Here is a 15,214-nt window from a genome sequence, read left to right as displayed (position 1 = left end):
CAGCAGACTCCAAGGGCATTTAAATTAAAGGTACAGTGTTCTGCACTAATATTAAGTCTCTCTGAAGCCTAGAAACACCCTTTTTTAAGTTAAATTCACAGCGAATTTATTCGACTCGAATCGAATATTGTCCACGAATTCGCCGAATCAGTCGAATCGAATTTTTCATTTCTTCGCTCATCTCTAGATTTAATAATAGAGAGGACTTTTTCTTCTGTACATAACGTATTCAAAATATCCTGCTGGGGTGAGGAAAGGGACAGAAGTGGAATACCATCTAACCTGGACATCACTGTCTGGGAGACTGGAGAATAACTTAGAATAAAAATCTTCAAATATTTTTTAAGTGTCTTGGGTTGAAAAGACCAGTTGTCCAGAGTCAATACGAAGTTTGTGAACATGAGTGGGCTTCACGATTTGGGTCAGTTTACGGGTAAACATAGCCATATAGGAGTAGCTGGAGAGGAAGAGCTTAGCTTTTGACCAGCATTAAGCTTTTTCAGTTTTGTGGGAGAGTAAAGAATTTAATTCCAGTCTTTTCTGATTGAACTGTAGTAATAGGGCCAGAGAATGTGAATTAGAGTGAGATTTATATAAGGCATCCAATTGGTTCGTAAGGGAAGAATTTTTTCCCAGATCTCCTTGTTAAAAGATGAGGCTAATTGAATGAGATGTTCACTAATGACTGCCTCATGAGCAGACCAAAGGGTCTCAGGAATATCATTAGTGCGAAAATAGTCATCAATTGCCTTAGCAATATCCTTTTCCAGAGCAGGATCAGTGAGAAGTGATTATTTTATTCTCCAAGAGAATGGAGTGGCTCAAGAAGAAGCACATTAAGGTCCTGGAGTGGCCCAGCCAGTCTCCAGACCTTAATCCAATTGAAAATCTGTGGAGGGAGCTGAAAGTTTGAGTTGCCAAACGTCAGCCACCAAACCTTAATGACTTGGAGAGGATCTGCCAAGAGGAGTGGGCCAAAATCCCTTCGGAGATGTGTGCAAATCTGGTAGCCAACTACAGGAAAAGTCTGACCTCTTTGATTGCCAACAAGGGATTTGCCACCAAGTACTAATTCATGTTTTGTGAAGGGGATCAAATACTTATTTCCCTCATGAACATGCAAATCCGTGTATAATTTGTTAGACATGCATTTCTTTTGAATTTTTTGTTGCTATTCTATCTCTCAGTGTTACAATACACCTACCATTCGATTTTTAGACTGATCATTTCTTTGTGAGTGGGCAAACATTCAAAATCAGCAGGGGATTTAATACTTATTTCCTTCACTGTACCTGCTGTGCCGATTATGAGAGGCTCCCACACCCTGCACTGAGTTTCCAGGTCTGCACACCTAGTGTGTCCATTATGAAGCTCTCCCATACTGCATGCTGGATTTATAGTATTATTTTTTTTATGTTATGTAGAATGTAATAGGAAGGCCTTGAACAAACAATACTTCCAGGAGGGCATAATTAGGCTGGGAGTTTAGGCAGGGAGATGGTATTTCCAACAAATGTAAGGGGCTGAGTCAGTCAAACAGGTTTCCACCTATAGCTGCATTGATTTGCCTTTTAAAACATTTAAAACATTTGAAAACAGCCTCCTTATGCACATTCTTGTGCTCCACAGCAAGTTAACATAACCCTAGGTTTTCCTAAAGTGTGGATCAGCAGCAATTCTGCTTTGTCTCAACCTAGTTTTTCTATATAAATGACTCAATCATCTGTTCATTCTTTACTTGTACAAGATCATTGTGCAAATCAATAGTTCATGCTGCATTTCTCCTAATATATACAGTAAATCCTGAACTCTTTACAAAATAATTTATTAATTCAAAAATAACTTTACCTACCTGTGGAAAATGCAGAGCAAAACTTCTCCATAGGATATGTCAGACACTCATAAGTTAAGGTCATTTCTGGTTTATTAGAAAAGTACGTGTCAAGGAATGTTCGGGAATGGAAGCCGTGTACATTGTAGCGCTTATGAAAGGGATCCATCCTGTAATATTATCTCCACTGTAGCAAATCTCAAATGTTTTTCTTATCTTCCGATGTGTGTGATATATTTAACTTTTTAAATATTTAAGCGACTTCATTAGAATGTCACCAAATATTATTACATTGTGACTTAAGTCATGCTTTGTTAGCTGAGATTCAGGTGACTACATTGTGTCAATTCATAATTAAAAGTATATCTAGAGTAGGGAGAAAAGGCAGACATGCCTCTTGGTGATATGGCCCGACTACAACTTTGCCCTGTAGAGCCTGCTCACCTCCTACTATCTCTACAGAGATAATATCCATGTACAGATCCTCTGCCTCTCCCTTCAGGCCTGCCTGACAATTTCAGTAAAGGGGATTGACTACATTTAATATCAACTTTAGCAATAGGGGGAAAAAATGTGGTGCTTCAATGCACACTGTATCACACAACATTGCGTCGAGGGCAGCTTTGTTTGTGTCAGCAACATTTGTACACTGTGGACCCCAAAATAACAAAAAGGCCATAGCAAAATATAATTTACCACCCCTCAAAAAATAAACTGTGAAACCCCATAATGCCCAAGCCAATTTTTTTTAACCTAGTTGATATACAAAAAGGAGGTGGGGGCAGGTAACTGCAACTATAGTGGTCGCTAGTAGACACAAAAAGGTTGCCATAAAGGACTTCTGGGTCACTGAACTATGAACAGTCTCCCACACTTTTTGATCTCCATAAACTTCACACATTAACAAATAACTGCTGAAAACTCACCTTTTAATAACAAAGCCCTTTGCAATTCAAAAAGCCCCCATTATTGACCTTTATAAGCCAGCTGACATAATGGCAAAAGCCATAAAATGCTTTGGTACAAAGAATTCAGCTCAGTGAATTCCTGCATGAATTTGATAGGTTCACGACTCTCAACCACGCAGGATTCCCAGGGAGCCCATGGTAGCCTCAAACCCAAACCTCATCTCTAATAGTCAGCAATTTCAGATTTACTGGTACCATAGGTATTGAGGTGTGTTCTGGAACTGAAGCCATGTACATGCTAGAGCTCATGCGGGCCTAGAGCTCATGCGCTTAATCCTGTAATCAGGGGCGGACTGACGACTCATGGGGCCCCCAGGCAATTGCAAATCATGGGGCCCCTGTGTCCTTGCCAACACTCAAACCACACCCAAAAAAGCCTGTGAAAGGTATCAAAGGCATCTCATGGGGCCCCCTACTGACCTCGGGCCCTCAGGCAGTGCCGAGTGCTCAAATGGTCAGTCCGCCTCTGCCTGTAAAATTATATCTGTGATAGCTATCCCCCCAGTGTCTCCTGTCTTCTCACATTTGAACGTTGTGTAGCGTGGAAGCATTTTTTAACACTCTACAACCGAGCAGTGGGCGATGCTCTCATTGGTCACATTAATCCTTTATCATGGGACCTCTGGTCTGTGTCCCCCATTCTGCTTCTGGGATAGCCCTCACTGGCTAAAGACAACTAAGCCTGGCTTTACCAGGATTATCAGCCCTGGTCCCTCAGCAAAGGACCGCACATCACAAAGTAGGTAGGAAAGAAAAAGTTCCAGAAGAAGTTCACTTTGGTCAGGATAACTCAATGTCCAGCCACTGCATATCTTTTCTGTTGCGCTACTGAACAGTTCAACAAACAAGGTACATAGTAAATTCAGCTACTCCACATATGGAGGTCCAGCAGCCTGGTATGTAAATCAAAATTGGTTACAAAGAATTGCTTACAGAATGGGCAGTACACTGAGTGAGACCTGTTCCTTTTAGCATAGAGAGGTAGATTCTAGGCATCTGTAGCATGGGACATGCCATGATCTTACCTCCCAAGGGGGGAAGCATATGAAATACACAGACGGCTGCATCTTTCCTGACCGAAAACTAGTTCTTCCTATGACGGACTGGCTATGCGTCACTACCCTGACCTTATATACTCATTTTACAACTTGGACAGTTAGGAAGGCTGCCCAACAACATGGGGTGGGCTGAACTGATAAAGGGCTTGTCAAGAATCAACAGCTGAGATGACCAGATCTGCATGGCTACACAAGGAAACTGGAGACCAGACTATGTATAATAGTTGATTTATTAATCGTGAAACAAAAGACATCCAAATCCTAGCACCCAGCAAACCTAAAACTACAAGTAAACCACAACCATATAACCAAAATGCCTAACTAAGTAAAAGGGAGCCTAACTACAAACTAACTAGGCACAATATTTTCAAACCTGGATTGTGATCAGGAATAAAGGGAGCAGAAAAAAATGCAGCAGGGTACATGATGCAGGGCAAGATCAGGAGCCGGAACAGGATAAACAGCACTCAGTATCTGTCAAGAAACACATCCAGCAAACAGCATCAGGTAGAGACTGATTACTAGAGACTGCTGGCTGATGGGAAGCACCTGCTGGTGGACACTGGAACTACAACTTTCTACTCTGGGAAGCACAGTGCCACCAGCATGTGATCCAGGTTCTGACAGGGCTGCTGCAAAATACCAAGGGTATCCCAGCTACTGGACAACAACACCTTGTGGGACCACGGGGGAATGCCTGTCTAAACTCTAGACCTATGATAAAGAGAAAAATGACTGTAGGCTATTTCTTGTATGACTGGTGTGCCTTGTAGGTACCATATGAGAGGCTACACTGCCACTACACACTATTTTATTATTGTAGCCCTACCCCCTCAGGGGCCGCTGAGCAATTTTCAGGTTCCCTGTCTTTCTTGACCCCACTCTGGAAGCTCAGCCCTGCTGACATCACTTTAAACCTCTGGCCAGAAGAATCCTCTGGCTGCAACCGTAAAATAGACTCACACATGGTTTAGAGTGAACTGATATTTTGGTTGTATTGAGCTCAAATGTAAGCACAGTAAAGCTACAGGAAAATATGTATATAAGAAAACAGCTGTCACTCTAGTAACTTCAAGTAAGGGTTACAACATAGCACAATCTCAATCAGTTCTAGAGGTCCTGCAATTCAGAATTTAAATGATAGCCCCAGTCCTGAGATGTTTCTTCACCAGTGGGTAAAAAAAACTACCAGAGAGGTTAACTCACTTTGGGCTCTCAGTAGCGGATGGCTGAGTCTAATTCTGAGAAAAAGAAGAGCTCTTCAGTTAATAAGGTCAATGCCCCTTTAACTGCAGTTTCAGATCTTTGACACACTCGATGGGGCCCTAGTTGGCACTCTTAAGGATTCAAATCTTCCTTGAGGCAAAAGTAAAACTTCCTTAATAGAGGGTGAACACAAAGGAAGGGAGCTGTCCCTTTAAATGATATTGAGTTTGAATGGTACCCATTTTTGACCCAAACAGGGTGAGGTGCAAAATTTGGCAGAAATGAAAATTGGGCAGAATGGGGCAGACTGTAAGGGGAGCAAAAAGTGCAACTTAGATGGCTTGAGTATGGCATTCTCTCACCCGATCAGTGGCCTTGGTCAGGTGGTGAATGGTCTCTCTGTAGATGAGAGCCCCTGTTTCCTCAAGTTCCTCCTTCAGAGATCACTCTGGACAGCAGTGCTCCAGCTTGACTGCTCGCAGGGTTGTCTGCCAGGCTTGCCAGCAATGTCAGCAGTCAGCAATTCCTCCTCTCTCCTACACTCTCTGTGGTCTGGCCCAACTTGGACCTCTGGTGTCCCGCACAGTTTTCCCTTTACACCTGCTCCCCAGCTCTCTACATTCACTGCCTGTCCTCGCATTCCTGAGCTTCTGTATGTATTTGCCTCCACCAATCTGCCAGCTTCTCTGGGAAATGTAGTTTATTAACTCCCCGTCAGACAGTGAAGTCCTGCAATCAGCCTACGAATCCCACAAAGCTTTTCAACAGAGTCTGTATAACTGGTCTGCAGGACACTGCCATCTTGTGACCATTTAACATCCTGCAAACAGTATTACGGCAGGGTGTTACATTACCATGTCAGACAATATTATTATGACTTTCTATGCATTGATTGCAGAAACTTAAAGTATAACTATGGGCAAAACCTTTTTTCTAGCTTTGGATAAAGTGGAGAGGGATTAGAACACCTGTCCGTTTTTATTGCTGTCTCCGCCTCCATTAACCTCTTTCCCTCCTGAAGATTTACCCCTTCTTCCCGACCAGACCTTTTTTTGCTATTCGGCACTACACTATTTCAATTGGTAAATGTGCGGTCATGCAATGCTGTACCCAAACGAAATTTACATTCTTTTTTTCACAGAGCCTTCTTTGGTGGTATTTGATCACATGTTCCAATTTTTAGTTTTTGCGCTATAAACAAAAAAAGACCAAACATGTTTTTAAAAAAACAATCTTTTTTACTTTCGGCTATAAAAAATATATAATAAACTCAAAGTTAATCATACATTTAGGCCAAAATGTATTCTGCTACATGTGTTTGGTAAAAAAAATCCCAATAGGTGTTTATTAATTCTTCTGTGTGAAAGTTATAGCGTCTACAAACTATGGTATACATACTGCAATTTACGCCATTTTTTGCTATACAGCGCTGCACTAGTTTAACTGACAATTGCACGGTCATGCAATGCTGTAAATACATTAAATTTATGTCCTTTTTTCACACAAATAGAGCTTTCTTTTGGTGGTATTTGATCACCTGTGCACTTTTTATTTTTCACGCTATACTTGTCTTTGGTTAAAAAAATCCCAATAAGTGTATATTGATTGCTTTGTGCGAAAGTTATAGCGTCTACAAACTATGGTATACATACTGCAAATTACGCCATTTTTTGCTATACAGCATTCGTTTAACTGATATTGCACGGTCATGCAATATGGTACATAAATGAAATTTATGATCTTTTTTCACACAAATAGAGCTTTCTTTTGGTGGTATTTAATCACCTGTGTGCTTTTTATTTTTCACGCTATAAAAAGAAAAAGACCGAAATTTTGAAAAAAAAACTATATTTTCTCATTTCTGTCATAAAAAATATCTAAAAAACTAAAATTTCATCATAAATTTTAGGCTAAAATGTATTCTCCTACATGTTTTTGGTAAATGAAATTCCAATAAGTGTATATTGATTGCTTTGTGTGAAAGTTATAGCGTCTACAAACTATGGTGTAGATAATGGAATTTACACAGCTCTTACTTTCTGACTGCCCATCACATTTCTTGAGCTGCTAAAAAACCAAGATAGTACAAACACCCCCAAATGACCCCTTTTCAGAAAACAGACACACTAAGCTATCTGCTGAGAGGCATATTGAGCCCATGGAAGATTTTTTTTTTCCACAAGTTTTTGGAAAATGACAAAAACATTATTTTTTTTTTTTGTACACAAAGTTGTCACTTAAATGATATATTGCTCACACAAGCCATGGGTATATGTGGAATTACACCCCAAAATACATTCTGCTACTTCTACCAAGTATGGGGATACCACATGTGTGAGACTTTTTGGGAGCCTAGTCACTAGAGATGAGCGAAGAAATGAAAAATTCGATTCGACTGATTCGGCGAATTCGTGGACAATATTCGATTCGAGTCGAATAAATTCGCTGTGAATTTAACTTAAAAAAGGGTGTTTCTAGGCTTCAGAGAGACTTAATATTAGTGCAGAACACTGTACCTTTAATTTAAATGCCCTTGGAGTCTGCTGGGGAAGAGAAATAATACTGTCAGTCAGTATGACATGCAGATGAGTGCCGTCGATCTTAGAATCACCGCACACTTCACTCATTTGGGCAGTCACGGGGCCAAAACCAGAGTGTGGAGCCACAGTGTGGCGGTGGAGGCAGCAGCAATGGGAGGCCATACAGCACCCTATGACAAAAATGGAAACCACCAGCAGTGTGAGGAGACCTGAAAGTGGCACATGGCAGAGTGTGGCGATAGAGACAGCAGCAATGGGAGGCCGTACAGGGACCCATGACACACTCTGGACCTGGCAGCAGCATGAGGAGGCGGTACAGGGGCCCATGACAGATTACGGGCCTGGCAGCAGCATGAGGAGTCGGTACAGGGGCCCATGGCAGATTACGGGCCTGGCAGCAGCAATGGGAGGCCGTACAGGGACCCATGACACACTCTGGACCTGGCAGCAGCATGGGGAGGCGGTACAGGGGCCCATGACAGATTACGGGCCTGGCAGCAGCATGAGGAGTCGGTACGGGGGCCCATGACACACTCTGGACCTGGCAGCAGCATGAGGAGGCGGTACAGGGGCGCATGACAGATTACGAGCCTGGCAGCAGCAACTTGGACAGGAGGACGTTCAGCTTCTGCACCGTCGGGTGCGTGCTCGCAAACTGTTGTCTCTTGGAAACGGATTCCAAGAAAGACTGCTGACGGAATCCGTGAAGAGGAGTAGCAGGAGAAGGAGCATCTGAACGAGCGGAATATGCCAACAAGCGACAACAGTGGCCCATGACAGATTACGGGCCTGGCAGCAGCATGAGGAGTCGGTACGGGGGCCCATGGCAGATTACGGGCCTGGCAGCAGCTATGGGAGGCCCGTAATCTGCCAGCACCCTATGACAAAAAATGGAACCCACCAGCAGTGTGAGGAGACCTGAAAGTGGCACATGGCAGAGTGTGGCGATGGAGACAGCAGCAATGGGAGGCCGTACAGGGACCCATGAGAGACTCTGGACCTGGCAGCAGCATGAGGAGGCGGTATAGGGGCCCATGGCAGATTAGGGGCCTGGCAGCAGCTATGGGAGGCCCGTAATCTGCCAGCACCCTATGACAAAAAATGGAACACACCAGCAGTGTGAGGAGACCTGAAAGTGGCACATGGCAGAGTGTGGCGATGGAGGCAGCAGCAATGGGAGGCCGTACAGGGACCCATGAGAGACTCTGGACTTGGCAGCAGCATGAGGAGGCGGTATAGGGGCCCATGGCAGATTAGGGGCCTGGCAGCAGCTATGGGAGGCCCGTAATCTGCCAGCACCCTATGACAAAAAATGGAACACACCAGCAGTGTGAGGAGACCTGAAAGTGGCACATGTTTGGGGCATGATTCATGGCGGATTTAGTCAGTTGTGTCAGGAACTGGTGGTTTGAAATCCAGACTAATCCACGCCTGATTCATTTTCACAAACGTCAGTCTCTCCACACTTTGGGTGGACAGTCGTGTCCTCCGCGGAGTTGCAATACCTCCTGCCGCACTAAACACGCGCTCCGATGCCACGCTACTGGCCGGGCATGACAGCCTTTCAAGGGCAAATTCAGCTAGTTGGGGCCAAAGGTCAAGTTTCGTTGCCCAGTAGTCAAGGGGATTGTCTACCTCGGTTGGCAGGGTGCTGTCCAAGTAGGCCTAAGCCTGTTGTTTGAGGTCCTGCTCCAGGTCCACCTGATGCTGCTGCTGCTGCTGCGGCTGGTTAGTAGTTTCCTCACTGCGCTGGTGAAGAAAGCTACTCATCATCGACTGCAGACTGAGGCAGCCGCTGCTGGTGGAGCTGCCACTGCTCCTACCACCCCACCCCTCCCCTGCTGCCATGGCAGCGGAACACGAGCGCACAGGGCCCACAGTGTCTGAGGATGGACGTTGGCGCAGACAGGCAGAGACCAGCTGACTACATAGGTGTTTTTTATAGTACGTTATTTTGGCCTCCCTCTCAGCAGGTGTGAAAAAGGCCACCATTTTTGAACGGTAGCGAGGGTCCAACAAGGTGGACAGCCAAAAGTCATCCCTCTGTCTGATGGTTATTATTCGGCTGTCGCTACGCAAGCAACCGAGCATGCTATGGGCCATTTGTGCCAAGGAATGCGAGGGACTCCCTGCCTCCATCTCCACAGCATACTGCCACGGTGCGTCTAGGTCCTCTGTCTCCTCTTCCTCCTCCTCTACCAGATGCTCCTGCTCCTCCACTCCTGTCCGCTGAGTGGAAAAACCACCCATTTCACTCAATAATTCCTGAGCACCAATGTCCTCCTCTACCTCCTCCTCTTCTTCCAGTCCTGCCCCCACAGGGGCCATGTGGCGTTGAGATCTGTGCGCCACGTCTACCGCACCCTGACCAGCCATTGTTAACAGCATTTGTTCCAGGACGTGCAACAGAGGAATGACGTCGTTCATCCCATAGTCCTGCCGACTCACGAATAGCGTGGCCTCCTCAAAGGGCCTGAGCAAGCGCAGGTGTCACGCATGAGCTGCCAATGGCTGACATCTAAGTTACACAGGGAGTACCTTTATCTGCTTTTAACATCAGGAAATCTGTGATGGCCTTTTGCTGTTCGTAAAGGCGGTCTAACATATGTAGGGTTGAATTCCACCTTGTTGCAACGTCACAGCATGAGGAGTCGGTATAGGGGCCCATGGCAGATTAGGGGCCTGGCAGCAGTTATGGGAGGCCCATAATCTGCCAGCACCCTATGACAAAAAATGGAACACACCAGCAGTGTGAGGAGACCTGAAAGTGGCACATGGCAGAGTGTGGCGATGGAGACAGCAGCAATGGGAGGCCGTACAGGGACCCATGAGAGACTCTGGACCTGGCAGCAGCATGAGGAGGCGGTATATAGGGGCCTACGGCAGATTAGGGGCCTGGCAGCAGCTATAGGAGGCCCGTAATCTGCCAGCACCCTATGTCAAAAAATTCAACACACCAGCAGTGTGTGAGGAGACCTGAAAGTGGCACATGGCAGAGTGTGGCGATGGAGACAGCAGCAATGGGAGGCCGTACAGGGACCCATGACAGACTCTGGACTTGGCAGCAGCATGAGGAGGCGGTATATAGGGGCTTATGGCAGATTAGGGGCCTGGCAGCAGCTATAGGAGGCCCGTAATCTGCCAGCACCCTATGTCAAAAAATTCAACACACCAGCAGTGTGAGGAGACCTGAAAGTGGCACATGGCAGAGTGTGGCGATGGAGACAGCAGCAATGGGAGGCCGTACAGGGACCCATGACAGACTCTGGACTTGGCAGCAGCATGAGGAGGCGGTATATAGGGGCTTATGGCAGATTAGGGGCCTGGCAGCAGCTATAGGAGGCCCGTAATCTGCCAGCACCCTATGTCAAAAAATTCAACACACCAGCAGTGTGAGGAGACCTGAAAGTGGCACATGGCAGAGTGTGGCGATGGAGACAGCAGCAATGGGAGGCCGTACAGGGACCCATGACAGACTCTGAACTTGGCAGCAGCATGAGGAGGCGGTATATAGGGGCCCATGGCAGATTAGGGGCCTGGCAGCAGCTATAGGAGGCCCGTAATCTGCCAGCACCCTATGTCAAAAAATTTAACACACCAGCAGTGTGAAGAGACCTGAAAGTGGCACATGGCAGCAGAGTGTGGCGATGGAGACAGCAGCAATGGGAGGCCGTACAGGGACCCATGAGAGACTCTAGACTTGGCAGCAGCATGAGGAGGCGGTATATAGGGGCCCATGGCAGATTAGGGGCCTGGCAGCAGCTATGTGAGGCCCGTAATCTGCCTGCACCCTATGTCAAAAAATTTAACACACCAGCAGTGTGAAGAGACCTGAAAGTGGCACATGGCATGAGAGACTCTGGACCTGGCAGCAGCAGGAGGAGGCGGTATAGGGGCCCATGGCTGATTAGGGGCCTGGCAGCAGCTATGTGAGGCCCGTTATCTTGCAGCACCCTATGTCAAAAAATTTAACACACCAGCAGTGTGAAGAGACCTGAAAGTGGCACATGGCAGCAGAGTGTGGCGATGGAGACAGCAGCAATGGGAGGCCGTACAGGGACCATGACAGACTCTGGACTTGGCAGCAGCATGAGGAGGCGGTATATAGGGGCCCATGGCAGATTAGGGGCCTGGCAGCAGCTATGTGAGGCCCGTTATCTTGCAGCACCCTATGTCAAAAAATTTAACACACCAGCAGTGTGAAGAGACCTGAAAGTGGCACATGGCAGCAGAGTGTGGCGATGGAGACAGCAGCAATGGGAGGCCGTACAGGGACCCATGAGAGACTCTGGACCTGGCAGCAGCAGGAGGAGGTGGTATATAGGGGCCCATGGCAGATTAGGGGCCTGGCAGCAGCTATGTGAGGCCCGTAATCTGCCTGCACCCTATGTCAAAAAATTTAACACACCAGCAGTGTGAAGAGACCTGAAAGTGGCACATGGCAGCAGAGTGTGGCGATGGAGACAGCAGCAATGGGAGGCCGTACAGGGACCATGACAGACTCTGGACTTGGCAGCAGCATGAGGAGGCGGTATATAGGGGCCCATGGCAGATTAGGGGCCTGGCAGCAGCTATGTGAGGCCCGTTATCTTGCAGCACCCTATGTCAAAAAATTTAACACACCAGCAGTGTGAAGAGACCTGAAAGTGGCACATGGCAGCAGAGTGTGGCGATGGAGACAGCAGCAATGGGAGGCCGTACAGGGACCCATGAGAGACTCTGGACCTGGCAGCAGCAGGAGGAGGTGGTATATAGGGGCCCATGGCAGATTAGGGGCCTGGCAGCAGCTATGTGAGGCCCGTAATCTGCCTGCACCCTATGTCAAAAAATTTAACACACCAGCAGTGTGAAGAGACCTGAAAGTGGCACATGGCATGAGAGACTCTGGACCTGGCAGCAGCAGGAGGAGGCGGTATAGGGGCCCATGGCTGATTAGGGGCCTGGCAGCAGCTATGTGAGGCCCGTTATCTTGCAGCACCCTATGTCAAAAAATTTAACACACCAGCAGTGTGAAGAGACCTGAAAGTGGCACATGGCAGCAGAGTGTGGCGATGGAGACAGCAGCAATGGGAGGCCGTACAGGGACCATGACAGACTCTGGACTTGGCAGCAGCATGAGGAGGCGGTATATAGGGGCCCATGGCAGATTAGGGGCCTGGCAGCAGCTATGTGAGGCCCGTTATCTTGCAGCACCCTATGTCAAAAAATTTTACACACCAGCAGTGTGAAGAGACCTGAAAGTGGCACATGGCAGCAGAGTGTGGCGATGGAGACAGCAGCAATGGGAGGCCGTACAGGGACCCATGAGAGACTCTGGACCTGGCAGCAGCAGGAGGAGGTGGTATATAGGGGCCCATGGCAGATTAGGGGCCTGGCAGCAGCTATGTGAGGCCCGTAATCTGCCTGCACCCTATGTCAAAAAATTTAACACACCAGCAGTGTGAAGAGACCTGAAAGTGGCACATGGCAGCAGAGTGTGGCGATGGAGACAGCAGCAATGGGAGGCCGTACAGGGACCCATGACAGACTCTGAACTTGGCAGCAGCATGAGGAGGCGGTATATAGGGGCCCATGGCAGATTAGGGGCCTGGCAGCAGCTATAGGAGGCCCGTAATCTGCCAGCACCCTATGTCAAAAAATTTAACACACCAGCAGTGTGAAGAGACCTGAAAGTGGCACATGGCAGCAGAGTGTGGCGATGGAGACAGCAGCAATGGGAGGCCGTACAGGGACCCATGAGAGACTCTAGACTTGGCAGCAGCATGAGGAGGCGGTATATAGGGGCCCATGGCAGATTAGGGGCCTGGCAGCAGCTATGTGAGGCCCGTAATCTGCCTGCACCCTATGTCAAAAAATTAAACACACCAGCAGTGTGAAGAGACCTGAAAGTGGCACATGGCATGAGAGACTCTGGACCTGGCAGCAGCAGGAGGAGGCGGTATAGGGGCCCATGGCTGATTAGGGGCCTGGCAGCAGCTATGTGAGGCCCGTTATCTTGCAGCACCCTATGTCAAAAAATTTAACACACCAGCAGTGTGAAGAGACCTGAAAGTGGCACATGGCAGCAGAGTGTGGCGATGGAGACAGCAGCAATGGGAGGCCGTACAGGGACCATGACAGACTCTGGACTTGGCAGCAGCATGAGGAGGCGGTATATAGGGGCCCATGGCAGATTAGGGGCCTGGCAGCAGCTATGTGAGGCCCGTTATCTTGCAGCACCCTATGTCAAAAAATTTTACACACCAGCAGTGTGAAGAGACCTGAAAGTGGCACATGGCAGCAGAGTGTGGCGATGGAGACAGCAGCAATGGGAGGCCGTACAGGGACCCATGAGAGACTCTGGACCTGGCAGCAGCAGGAGGAGGTGGTATATAGGGGCCCATGGCAGATTAGGGGCCTGGCAGCAGCTATGTGAGGCCCGTAATCTGCCTGCACCCTATGTCAAAAAATTTAACACACCAGCAGTGTGAAGAGACCTGAAAGTGGCACATGGCATGAGAGACTCTGGACCTGGCAGCAGCAGGAGGAGGCGGTATAGGGGCCCATGGCTGATTAGGGGCCTGGCAGCAGCTATGTGAGGCCCGTTATCTTGCAGCACCCTATGTCAAAAAATTTAACACACCAGCAGTGTGAAGAGACCTGAAAGTGGCACATGGCATGAGAGACTCTGGACCTGGCAGCAGCAGGAGGAGGCGGTATAGGGGCCCATGGCTGATTAGGGGCCTGGCAGCAGCTATGTGAGGCCCGTTATCTTGCAGCACCCTATGTCAAAAAATTTAACACACCAGCAGTGTGAAGAGACCTGAAAGTGGCACATGGCAGCAGAGTGTGGCGATGGAGACAGCAGCAATGGGAGGCCGTACAGGGACCATGACAGACTCTGGACTTGGCAGCAGCATGAGGAGGCGGTATATAGGGGCCCATGGCAGATTAGGGGCCTGGCAGCAGCTATGTGAGGCCCGTAATCTGCCTGCACCCTATGTCAAAAAATTTAACACACCAGCAGTGTGAAGAGACCTGAAAGTGGCACATGGCAGCAGAGTGTGGCGATGGAGACAGCAGCAATGGGAGGCCGTACAGGGACCCATGAGAGACTCTAGACTTGGCAGCAGCATGAGGAGGCGGTATATAGGGGCCCATGGCAGATTAGGGGCCTGGCAGCAGCTATGTGAGGCCCGTAATCTGCCTGCACCCTATGTCAAAAAATTTAACACACCAGCAGTGTGAAGAGACCTGAAAGTGGCACATGGCAGCAGAGTGTGGCGATGGAGACAGCAGCAATGGGAGGCCGTACAGGGACCCATGAGAGACTCTAGACTTGGCAGCAGCATGAGGAGGCGGTATATAGGGGCCCATGGCAGATTAGGGGCCTGGCAGCAGCTATGTGAGGCCCGTAATCTGCCTGCACCCTATGTCAAAAAATTTAACACACCAGCAGTGTGAAGAGACCTGAAAGTGGCACATGGCAGCAGAGTGTGGCGATGGAGACAGCAGCAATGGGAGGCCGTACAGGGACCATGACAGACTCTGGACTTGGCAGCAGCATGAGGAGGCGGTATATAGGGGCCCATGGCAGATTAGGGGCCTGGCAGCAGCTATGTGAGGCCCGTA

General features: G+C 48.1%; 1 protein-coding gene across 1 annotated transcript in view; it reads right to left on the bottom strand.

The window, feature by feature from the left end:
- LOC149438259 (nicotinamide N-methyltransferase-like) overlaps positions 1-2,062 on the bottom strand; it is a 42,091-nt gene extending 40,029 nt beyond the window's left edge. The window contains exon 1 of the mRNA XM_089660065.1: positions 1,853-2,062. Within this exon, the coding sequence (XP_089516191.1) occupies positions 1,853-2,000 (148 nt within the window). The 5' untranslated portion in view covers positions 2,001-2,062. The remainder of the gene's footprint in view (positions 1-1,852) is intronic.
- Between the last annotated feature and the right edge of the window lie 13,152 nt (positions 2,063-15,214).

This window comes from Staurois parvus, unplaced genomic scaffold, assembly GCF_062004578.1.
Source record: "Staurois parvus isolate SC_StPar_1 unplaced genomic scaffold, SC_StPar_1.0 ptg001200l, whole genome shotgun sequence".
NCBI classification, from domain to species: domain Eukaryota; kingdom Metazoa; phylum Chordata; class Amphibia; order Anura; family Ranidae; genus Staurois; species Staurois parvus.
This window is presented reverse-complemented; position numbering and strand designations above follow the sequence as displayed.